The sequence below is a fragment of the Cervus canadensis genome, chromosome 20 (assembly GCF_019320065.1).
Source record: "Cervus canadensis isolate Bull #8, Minnesota chromosome 20, ASM1932006v1, whole genome shotgun sequence".
Taxonomy (NCBI): Eukaryota; Metazoa; Chordata; class Mammalia; order Artiodactyla; family Cervidae; genus Cervus; species Cervus canadensis.
The window spans coordinates 43,821,268-43,833,633 of record NC_057405.1 but is presented as its reverse complement, the minus strand read 5'-3'; the positions used below and the strand labels follow the sequence as shown (position 1 = coordinate 43,833,633).

The 12,366-nt window shown below is 37.0% G+C and overlaps 1 protein-coding gene across 1 annotated transcript in view; it reads right to left on the bottom strand.

Annotated features, from left to right (window-relative positions):
- Nucleotides 1–12,366, bottom strand: part of MAN1A1 (mannosidase alpha class 1A member 1) — a 167,417-nt gene that overhangs the window by 96,627 nt on the left and 58,424 nt on the right. The window contains exon 5 of the mRNA XM_043439002.1: nucleotides 9,966–10,046. Coding sequence (XP_043294937.1) covers nucleotides 9,966–10,046 — 81 coding nt within the window. The remainder of the gene's footprint in view (nucleotides 1–9,965; nucleotides 10,047–12,366) is intronic.

Sequence of the window (12,366 nt, the reverse complement as noted above, 5' to 3'; positions counted from 1 at the left end):
AGCAGCAATTTATACATTAGTGTAATTGTGGTTATTATTATATCAAGAACTTATATATGTTAAAATAATATTAAACAAATAAATGCATTAACCAAACAGGACTTAGAAGACAAGGTGACAATCTCTTTGGCTTATCTGTTCTAACTCTGTCTACCTAATGGCATGAATGAAAAATAAAAGTGTTAATAACAAAGAGCTGTGAGAAAATCCCTGGGTTCTCTGCCCCTATCATTAAATCGCTTAGATTTCCTTACTTTGCAGGACCCTGGAAATAGTCACTATTCGTACTGCTTCAGAAGAACTGGATAACTCAAATTAAAATAAAGATCAATTATTAAGTTAAAAACAAACGTTACCCTCAAGGCTTAGGTTCTCTTTATTATCAATGGAAAAGAATTTTCAGCTAAATTATAAGATGAACTTCCAAATGCAAAATTAATGGTAGTATATCCAGATAAAGGCTTCTCAAGTGGCAATAGTGGTAAAGAACCCACCTGCCAAAGCAGGAGACATAAGAGATGTGGGTTTGATCCCTGGATTGGGATATATGAGCAGATCTCTCTAGGGAAACACTTCATGATGTAGCAGAAATGGCTGCAGTTACTAGGATAGTTAACCCTAAAATTTGTCAATGAACTATCTTCTAAAGAGCTTTAAAGAAAAAAGTTTAAAGAAATAGATACAACTATACATCTGCAACATAAAGTGGTAACACAAGAAAGCTTTTTAAATGAAATCTTCAGAAGACTTACTTTAAAAGGCACTTGCTATACACTGAATGTTTCCTCTCCTCCCAAAACTCATGCGTGCAATCCTAATCCCTAATGCGATGATAATCTGGAGACAGGTGGACGCTCTTGGAGGTGGTTTAGGTCTTGAGAGTAGAGTCCCCTTAGATGAGATCGGTGCCTTTATAAAAGATACCCTAAAGAGCTCTCTCAACCCTTCTGCCATGTGAGGATGCAGAGAGAAGACGGCATCTATGAAACAAGAAGCTGACCACCATGAGACACCAGAATCTTCTGGCACCTTGATCTTGGATTTCCCAGCCACCATAACTATGAGAAATAAGTGTGTGTTGTTTATAAGCCACCTAGTTTATGATATGCTACCATACCATTATAGCAGTGCGAATGGGCTAAAGGAAATTCAAAACAAATTCACATCACTACAATTAAATTTACTACAGTTATCACTGACAAAATTTCATCTAGTTATAGCTGAAAAGAAACAGCTTTGCACAGGTACATAGTTGCATTAAATCTAACTAACTAGTTATATGCATTTGTTTACATTTCTACTGCCAACTCCAATCATCTGTACTAACTTAAGGCTCTACAGTCATGAGTGTCTGTCCAACAATCATACATTTAAATTTCATACTGCATGAATATTCTTCTCCTTTTTGTTGAAGTAGTGACCTTTGTTCAGTACATACTTCCTTATGGATTTATAAATATTATGTAAAGTGTTTATATCTTACAAAATTTAAAAATAAGTTCACTGATGCTTGGAAGGTTTTTTCTTTTTAAGACCAGTTATGTTTTTCAATTAAAATACATTGCACAGGAAGCCATGCACATAGTTTCTTGCAAAATCTCCTTAGTCACTCATCCTTATGATGTCATCCTGGATTATGACATCATTCAAAACTGCCCTATTTTTTTAGATCTCTTATTTATACATTCCACTATGCAGCCTTAACTTCCAGACTGTCTAGTTATTTGCTAAATTACTGCTACTACTGCTATCCTACTTCAACTAAGCAGGCAATTTAACCAGTCGATTTTCTCTCTGTCAGTCACCTCATTTTTTTCATACTGTCTTATACTTGTTCTTGGACTTCATGGTCTATAATTTTAATACTCTTTTTGACAATACCATATTAAGTCCATACCTTTTTTGATGTCTCTGTCTCACCCATCTAGCAAAACTCAACAAAACCAAACCAGCTACCTTGTCCATGCTAGTATCTGCACTCCTGAGCACTGCTGGAGAAAGAATATCACATGCCCGAGGACTGGTGGCACCATGAGTTCATGGTCTCCTGCCAAGATGCTGTCCGGAAAGTCTACCATGTTTCTCTAGCCAGCCCTCTCAAGCATGACAATTTCAAAGTATACACAGTCATCTGAAATGTCTATTCTCTCCTCATGAACCTCAGCAAACACCCTGTCTGATAATTCTTCGCACAGTTAACAGGGACCATTGGATAAAAAACATCTCATATGTTTGCCACCAAATCTGCCAAGGCACTCACATGTACGCCTATTTTCTCCTCTATTCTCTCATACTGCAATGGAGGAGGAAACACTCTATAAAGTTGTCTGTCCTCTGAATCCTCCCCTCCCCTACCTTCTTAAAGATCTCCTCTTCAATCAAAATCAATCTGGATTATATGCTATTACTCTACCAAAAGTACTTTCAGTAGAGTTATCCGTGACCTCTATATAGTTATGTCCAAAGATACTCTTCAGTCCTCAGACATCCTGCCCTAGCAGCAACCTTTGACACCACTGAGTATTTCCTCATTTTTCAAAATACTTTTTTCCCTTTGCTTCTGTGATAATCACATTTTATCAGTTTTCCTCTTAATTCTGGGATTACAACTTCCAACTTCTTGGTGTCCTTTTCTAGCTCCTTTCTCTCACTAATGCCTACATGTTTAGGCTATCTCTTTTCAATCTATATATATTCTTAGCAGCCCTATTCCCTTCTATCCATTCAATTATCATTTAGCTGTTGATGACTCATAAGTCTGGGCTTCCCAGGTGGCGCAGTGATAGAGAACCCGCTTGCTGATGCAGGAGATGCAGGAGAAGTGGGTTCATTCCCTGGGTCAGGAAGATCCCCTGGAATAGGAAATGGTAACCCATTCCAGTATTCTTGACTGGAAAATTCCATCCATGGTCAGAGGAGCCTGGAGGGTTATAGTTCTAGGGTCACAGAGTCAGACATGACTGAGCACTCAGAAATTCAAGCCTAGAGCCCTAAGTTTGAGATCCCTAATGTTTGGTTGCTACTTGGTATCCTAAAGCTAGACTGTCCAACTCTGAAAGCCAGCTCTGCTATTTTGTATGCCCTTGGGTAAATTACTTAACTCTCAGTGCTATGTTTCTTCCTATATAAAATGAGGATAAAAACAATATCCACTCTTACTTTATAGGGCTGTTATAACATCTGGATTAATATTTGTCAACGGAGACTACTTCCCTTGTTCACTGTTTCTGCAGCACCAAGTGCAGTGCCTCAAAGTAGGTATTCAATAAGCATATGCTGATTCACTCAATACATGAGCTTAACAGATGGTAAATTATCCCAGTTCTCAGGAATTTTCTACCCGTCCCATTAAATTTAAGATTCCTTGCTATAGCTACCTCATGATACCTTTCTAAAAGACATCCCAGTAATTTCAAAGAAAAAACATATACAGAAATATTCCTGGAAAAATATAGCATTTGTTTACATCACACACATGTATACACATACAAATTTAGTATTAGAAATCCATGTCAATATAACTCAGGCAATAAAAATGATTTGAAGCATTGGTTTTAACAGGTATTGTAAATTATGAAATGATTCAACATAAATCTAAATGTAAACATATTACCTCATCTTTTACATTAGGTTTTGCAAAACAAGAAGTGCCTGGCCTTATGAAACACTTTAATTGAAGAGAATAGTGGCTAGACAAAAAACACCAGGTCTACAAGGAGGGCTCAACACAGCAGGGTGATGCCAAAAAGCAACAATCAGCTCGCCCACCAGACAACTCAGGGCTGGTGGCAGGTGTCTCTGTTCTATAAAATAGTTTATCTCTGTTTCTCAACTTTGCTGTTTGAAATTTGGAAAGTTAGAGGAGACGTCTAGAATGCAGATGTTTCTTGGAGAAACAGCTGCTGCTGCTGCGTCACTTCAGTCGTGTCCGACTCTGTGCGACCCCATAGACGGCAGCCCACCAGGCTCCTCCATCCCTGGGATTCTCCAGGTAAGAACACTGGAGTGGGTTGCCAGTTCCTTCTCCAATGCATGAAAGTGAAAAGTGAAAGTGAAGTCGCTCAGTCGTGTCTGACTCTTCGCGACCCCATGGACTGCAGCTCACCAGGCTCCTCCATCCATGGGATTTTCCAGGCAAGAGTACTGGAGTGGGATGCCGCTGCTTTCTCCGTGGAGAAACAGAATTTTTGCAGACATGTGCTAGAAGCCTTTTACTTGAAAAGTTAGTGAAGATATGTATTCCTATCCCATGACGATTCCCATTCCTGTCCCTATCTCTACTTATTACCCTAGGGCCACAGGATGGAAGTCTTTTCCTTGTGGTGCAGGCTAATTCCAGTTTGGGAACTCTTCAAAAAGTTCTCCTTCTCACAAATTCCTATCTTCTGCTTCTCCTGGCAGTTGAGAAGACTACACAGTTTAACCCAAGTCACTGGCCCCTGGGGCGGTCACTAACACTATTTACTCCCAGGCATGTGGTGGAACACTGCATTCCCTCCCCTAACCCTTTAAGTTACAGTGACCAAGTGACTTGCTTTGGCCAATGAGAAGAGAGCTGAAGTAACAGGTGTTTTTCCAACTGCTGCATTAAAAGCCAGTGTGTGATTTTCTAGGTTTTCTTTTGCTACCTCCCCTCCAACACCCTGACTCCTGTCTTGGCAAATGCAAATGACTCAGATGGCAGCTGGTCCATCTGTGTCTGGGCTCCGGAGGGAGGCTGACGAGAAGCAGAGTCGTGGGCAGATCATGTGGCAGGCACAGGACAGAAAGTGGGTAGAGCATATTCTTTTAAACCACTAGGATTTTTGAGGCTGTTATTGTACCATGCTAGTTTCTTCTAACTGATGTGAATTTGCAGTCCTATTTCATAAAGAAGCAAGTTAATTTTCTGAGTTCCCCTCTCCTTTAGGTGCCAAGCCCTCTTGTTTGGTCTATCATTTTTATCAATCAGATGCAAATCTATGCCAGCTTTGGGCATTTATATATTAGCCATGAATAAGTTTTGGAGCTGAAATTATCGGCACACTGTAGAACTGCTTTCATGAATTACTGAGATAAAGTTCTCATAGCTAATAAAACTTCTGTGCTTTCAAAAACAATCATAAATACAGGATAGAGCTTTGTACAGAGTGAGACATATAGCAAACCTGAGTTAAGCAGTAGGGATGATTTCTATAACTCAATATAGGCCAAAAATAAACAGTAGTATTTTTGCTTGACTAAAGTGTACATTATTTTAGAATCAATTCCACGTACTCCTAGATCCCTTTTAAAGTATAAACTTCCAATCTTAATAAAATATTCAACATGAAACAATTTAACTCATTAACCATGGAAACAATGACACATTTAAGCAAAATTACTGTCATCCAGTATCATTTTGCTAAGTTGAACATTTTTAAATGCAATTATTACTTATTCAGTTTATCACACTCTTTTATAAAATTTTCAATAGTAAATTAATATCTAAAGTATATGTAAGGAACATCACTAAATAAACTCTACAAAATTGATGTCTAGCCCTGTAAGCACCCCAAATGCCAGAATCCATTATGAGGGGAAAAAAAAAAAAGATTTTTCTACCACTATACTCACATTCTCAATCTTATTTCCCTCCCCCCCACTCCACAATCCTTCCCCTTCCTTTAGGTTTACCCCCTTGATATCCTTAAAATTAGTGATATTAGCTACTTCTCTTTTTCAGGAAGTTCTTCAGCAATCTTTCCTATTGGTATGTCTGGAGCAGTGGATTTCTTTTGGTTAATTTGGGAAAACATTCTTTTGCTGTCTTCAAAATGAAGGCTATCTTGACGGAGTAAAGTGATCTAATGTAAAAATCCACTATACATGTTTCCCCAGTCTTGGAGCAGATGCTCATTCAATCTTTTTAGCTTTGATGAGTTGACTTTTTGTTTTTCTACTTCACATACTTAAACCGTATTAACTGTTTCCTCTGAGAACTAAATACCTGGTCAGTACTAAATGTTCTCTCTCAATTTATAGTTTTTCAAATCAGGAAAAGCTTTCCTAAGTATTTTATTAAATTATCAGTTTCCATAGAGTTTGTGTATTTCCTTTGACCCACCATAGTGAAATTATGTCCTTTTTTTTTTTTTAAACTCCCAAACATTTTTTCTTCATACCCCTCCAACAGAGCCTCAATTTCCTGTTTAGAAATTATCTATATTTGGTTTTCATGGGATACTGAATTCAAGCCACACGGAAGACTCCTATCATATCCTCTCTTTCATTTCCCAAGACCCTCACAGGGCCACATTAACTAAAACAACAACTGACCTTTCTGATCGGGCTTTGCATCTTGATAAGGGTAGAAAAAAATCAGTGCATATTTATTATTTCTAGGATATCCCAGAGTGATTGTTCAGCTATAAAGATCCTCTCTGGCACCTTGAGAGTGTTAGTTTCAATTTGTTCTTCAGACTTTTTCTACATGTCTATGACATGACTGTATCCCATTAACTTAACTTTCTGCTCAACACAACCACTGATTTCTGTGGTAAAACACACAATAATATTTGATATAGTCATACATGTTATTTTCTACATGTATCATTGTCTCTTGAAATGGCTTGTTTTGCATTTGCCGATTTTCAATGTCACTTTTGCTTTGGTTACTCTTCATCAACATTTCCCAAAATTTGTTCTGGGAAACAATGTTTGTAACTCAGTGTTACCAGATGTTACATTAAAAAAAATAAAGAGTTTGTAATTAAGTAAGTATGGCAAACACAAAGATAAATAAAATTAGTTTCTTCTGTGACTTGAATTTCTAAGAAAAAATATAGGATGTAGTTTTTCCTAATTTATTTTTAGAATGTATACAGATACAGATTTATCCTGCCATATCTAAGGAAACCGGTGATCTGTAGAACATAATTTGGGGAATGATATTCTAGATGCTGCTATTTACTATCTTCAATAAAGACTTTAGTTTCCCTTGAACTTGTAATAATACAGCAATGCTACCGCTTTTATTTTTAACACTATTTAGTGTTTGGTATTCATCTTATTCTTATCCCATTGGTTTGTACTTTTTGTGGTTATCTGTATTTCTTATATGCACTCTGGAAATCCTGTGACTTGGTTTTAAAAAAAATACTACAACATACTTTAACTGAGCTAGGGCATTTTAAGTTTTGAAAATGTATTTCACGTGTCTATTGCTCTTTTGGTAGGTTTAGAAATTTACTGACATACTCCATTATTGCTCAGTGTTTCTAACTGTGATTTTCCTGAGGTATGTAACCCAAAGCAGTGGTTCCTCTTCTGTTTTTGCAGCATAAATTTAAGAATCTTAAGCTTATATCAATGTAGGCTTATATACTTCTGATGGTGATTTATAAGATGTTCTCAGAATATGCCTGAACCCCAGCGATGAAATGAGAATGTTAAATTATGGTGATTTAGCAGTTTCTATGAGTTTCATATTTCTATGAGATAATTTAGGAAGATGAATTTTCCTAGACTATCTTAGTAATACCTTAATCTACATAAAAGTGTGTAGCATAGAACTTTATCAACAATCAAAAACCAACTGATTCATAGTGTGGCCAGTCTGATGTTCTATTAAATGAATGCCTAATTTTTCATTTTGATATGGAGACAAATAGATCAAGCTCAGGCTTAGGGTAGTTTTTCCTTGATCCTATTCCTGACAGTCAATTCTCCTGAGTGCATTGGTCAAATGACAGGTAACTGTCAGTGATGAGGTAACTGGTAGGAAAAAACAGGAGATGATGGTAAAACAACCTAATACTAATTGTTTCTCATCTGGCAATCCCACTTTAAAGAATAAATATATTTAATGGTTAATTATAGCTACATTATTCAAACTATAGGAATACTGAAAACAACCCAACTATCCAACATTTAGGGAACAGTTAGTGAAAACTGTGGTGAGAAGATGAATCTTTAAGAACTAAAATTAAAAATATATTCTATATAAACATAGAAAAGTATATAAGAAAGGAAATTAAGTTAATTTTTACCATAAAATTAAAATACAGAAAATATATATAAAATTAACACAATGTTTTGCACATGGATAAGGACAAAGCATATATACTAAAAGAATAATTATTTTCAATGGAAGTGTTCTTTATGGTCTTTTGCTTACTACAGTTAGCTAAGCATAGAATTTTAAAATACTCTTACAAGATCTTAGGCAAATGATTTTATCCAGGCAAACTGTATCTGTGGGTATTATATTTTTATCAGCAAATAAATATATGTCTCTAATAAGAATGCACATATATAGAAACAAACCCAGGTATATAAACTTAAGACACTGTTATGAGTGAAAAAGTACCCCAATTTACATGATAAATATTTAGAAGAAAAACATAACTGCTTCTCTTTGCATGCTCTATTACCCTATCTGAGTCCAGATACAATGAAGTAGTCCTATTTCCTCCAAATTGTCTCACCCCCATAGAAATGATGACAAGAGTTAAAACCAAGTATGCCACATCAAAAGTAATGAGAACATGCAGACACTGGGTACTCAAAGACACAAACGCTAAAAGCAGAAATTTGTTCAGTAAAAAACCAGTAGCTAATTTTAAGTTAGAGTTTTTAAAATTATGGATTCCTTTGCTTAGTGTTTAGAAAGTCCTAAACCAAAATGAACAACTGAAGTTATTTGGGACTGGACAAAGGGAAGAAGAGGGATAACAAAGAACAGGATTTAACACAAAGAGGACAGATTAAGAGGAATACAGAAGCCACCTAAATACTTTGAAAACCTCTATGGTAGAATAAAATCTACAGTGAATGACAAGCTGTTTTGCTATTACTAGGAAAGTACCTGAGAGACAATAACAAAGGCATGCAGCCTTTCTCATTAAACGTTTATTGCTCTGCTTAAGCTTGTTTGAAGGAGCACAGAAACACATGAACTAGTATACTAGGTAAGATCCACTCTTGCCCCAGCCAGACTGCTGAGACTGACACAAATCTGATTGATATGCAAATGAAATATGTGACAGCTTTTCCTTGATGTCAGCTTTTAACACTGCTGACATTAAAAGTGACGTCCACTAATGACTCTTAGTGGACACTTAGGTTGTTATTCATAAAGTTGCCCAAAGCCTTTTGAGGAAATAGCGTCTATGCTCTTCATGAGCATGATAGAAAAATCTTTTCTTAATCTATTGATAAAAAGCAGCTAAAAATGAAAAATTTCTTCTTTGCTCTGAGCAGCAGATAATCAATGAAGCCTAACCTAGGAACAGCTGCAAAACACTTTACAAGGACTTACTGGCCTACAGGACTTCTAACTGGGAAGCAGAATATCTCACTCATTTTCTGAAATATTAGTTTTTATATCTCACTTGCCAAGCTTTCTTTATTTCAGATTTTTTTTTATTAAGCTAACATTATACTAACATCTCTGATGGTTCAGTGGGTGAAGAATCTGCCTGAAATGCAGGAGACATAGGAGACAGGGGTTCGATCCCTAGGCTGGGAAGATACCCTGGAGAAGGAAATGGCAATCCACTCCAGTATTCTTGCCTGGAGGATCCCATGGACAGAGGAGCCTGGCAGGCTACAGTCCATGGGGTCACAAAGAGTCAGACATGACTCAGTGACAGGGATATATACTAACATTAAAATAATTTTTAAAGAAAGAAATCCACAAACTTGCCACTCTGCTAAGCCTCATGATTTTGTCCATAGGCATATATAATTTGTAGTTTTAATCACATGATACATAACCTAATGGAGCCAGGCTTTTTAAAAGGCATTGTTTAACATTTTCTGACATGCATGTTCTGCTGAACTTTCCCAGTGTGCTCACTTAATTAGTACATTATAAAAGAAATTCTGTATATGCTAGAGGCCAATCAAAATGTGAGAATTTAATGGATACCACAAAAGCCATACAGAAAATATGATTTTAAGACACTTCATAATTCCCATTTATAAGCCACTTTCCATCTTACCTCTGCTCCAGACAGATAGTAGGCTGAGATTAGTCCACCAACAAAGCGTATATTTACTTCAAAAACAGAAACTTCAGCATTCTGTGGGAAACAGAATAAAGGAGGTTCATATATAAGTGGTAGGATACAATCGAGAAAAATATCACCATGAAAAGTGCATGAAATACTTAAATTTTGTTCAATCTTATATGCTTCCTCAGAGAACTTTATACACAAGAGGAAAAAGCTTTGTCTTTTAACTGTGTCAAATATATGTAAATATTATAGATAATTTTGACTCTTAAAATAACAATTATGAAAATATTTATAAAATGAAGCTATTTCCTCCCTCTATTCAGTAAAGGTTAAGTTCAGTTCAGTCACTCAGTCACATACAACTCTGCAATCCCATGGACTGCAGCACACCAGGCCTCCCTGTCCATCAACAGCTCCCGGAGTTTACCCAAACTCATGTCCACTGACTCGGTGATGCCATCCAACCATCTCATCCTCTGTTGTCCCCTTCTCCTCCTGCCTTCCATCTTTCCTAACATCAGGGTCTTTTCAAATGAGTCAGCTCTTTGCATCAGGTGGCCAAAGTAATGGAGTTTCAGCTTCAACATCAGTCCTTCCAATGAACACTCAGGACTGATCTCCTTTAGGATTGACTGGTTGGATCTCCTTGCAGTCCAAGGGACTCTCAAGAGTCTTCTCCAACAACACAGTTCAAAAGCATCGATTTTTCGGCGCTCAGCTTTCTTCACAGTCCAACTCTCACATCCATACATGACCACTGGAAAAACCATAGCCTTGACTACACGGACCTTTGTTGGCAAAGTAATGTCTCTGCTTTTGCATATGCTGTCTAGGTTGGTCATACTTTTCTTTCAAGGAGCAAGCATCTTTTAATTTCATGGCTGCAGTCACCATCTGCAGTGATTTTGGAGCCCCCCAAAATAAAGTCAGCCACTATTTCCACTGCTTCCCCATCTATTTGCCATGAAGTGATGGGACCAGATGTCATGATCTTAGTTTTCTGAATGTTGAGCTTTAGGCCAACTTTTTCAGTCTCCTCTTTTATCTTCATCAAGAGGCTCTTTAGTAGAGGTTACAATACTCAATATTCTCTGTGCAGATGTGACAGGCTCAGGATATTCTATTATTCTGATCTGTGTTCTTTTATTTTATTCATTTGACTGTTTGGCCATAAGGACTCTATACATTGGCAGGTAGTTCAACATTATTCTATAACTCTTCCCGCATTATTTTAGAATATTAATAGCACAGCTAGAATGTAAATAGGATCTGAAGTTGGAGCAGCGTGGGTTCTAGTGCTGGATCTCAAATATCCTGCTTTTGGTCTGGGATGGTCATATTTCTTTGAGAGTAAGTTTCATCTCTAAGTAAAGGATTATACGTTGGACTTCACAGGTGACTCAGTGGTAAAGAAGCCTCCTATCAGTGCAGGAGATGTGGGTTCGATCCCTGGATTGGGATGATGCCCTTGAGTAGCAAACGGCAACCCATTCCAATATTCTTGCATGAAAAATCCCATGGACAGAGGAGCCTGGTGGGCTACAGTCCATAAGGTTGCAAAGAGTCAGACACAACTGAGTGACTGAGTGCTGAGCAATAATATATGTTGAACCTTGTTAAATCAGCTCTTATATACACCAATAATAGCTTGATTTTATTATTATTTACAAAGTACTATATCATGCATTATAGAGTCATATAGTCTCTTTATATGACTAAGTCTTTTAATCCTCATACCAACTGTATGAAATAACTGCTATTCTTTTGTCCGTTTTACAAATGGAAAAACAAAATTATAGTGGTTATTGTGACTATTTTAAGGTCAGGCAATTAATAAGTGGTTGAATCAGGATTTAAACTTGAGTACTCTGATTCATGGTCTAGGGCTCTGTTATCCTCATTCCTGTAACACCTCACATGATAATGCATCAGGTATCTTTATTTATCAATGGTCATATAATTCTGGCATATAATTAGTAATTATTGCCAATAATTGTTTTATAATATTTGACTACTACATGGATCTGTCCAACATTCTATTATAGATAATTTAGCACAGCTAACCTACAATAGAAGTTAGATGTACTGTGTTATCGAACCAAACTTTGGGTCTACTTGCCCACACAACAAAGCCAATCTACTGACACTGGACTGCAGTGAAGGAAAGTACACTGTTTACTGCACGATGCTAATGAGAACAAGGGCAGCTCATGCTCAAAAGACCTGAACTCTCGATGGCTCTGAGGGAAGGGGTTTTAAAGGCAGTGTGAGGGAGGGGACTGTAGGGTGCATGATCAGCTCATGCACCATTCTCAGGATTGGCTGGCATCAAGGTAAAATTTCAAGCACCATCAATATTCTGTTTTCAACTAGACTAGGGTCTGTG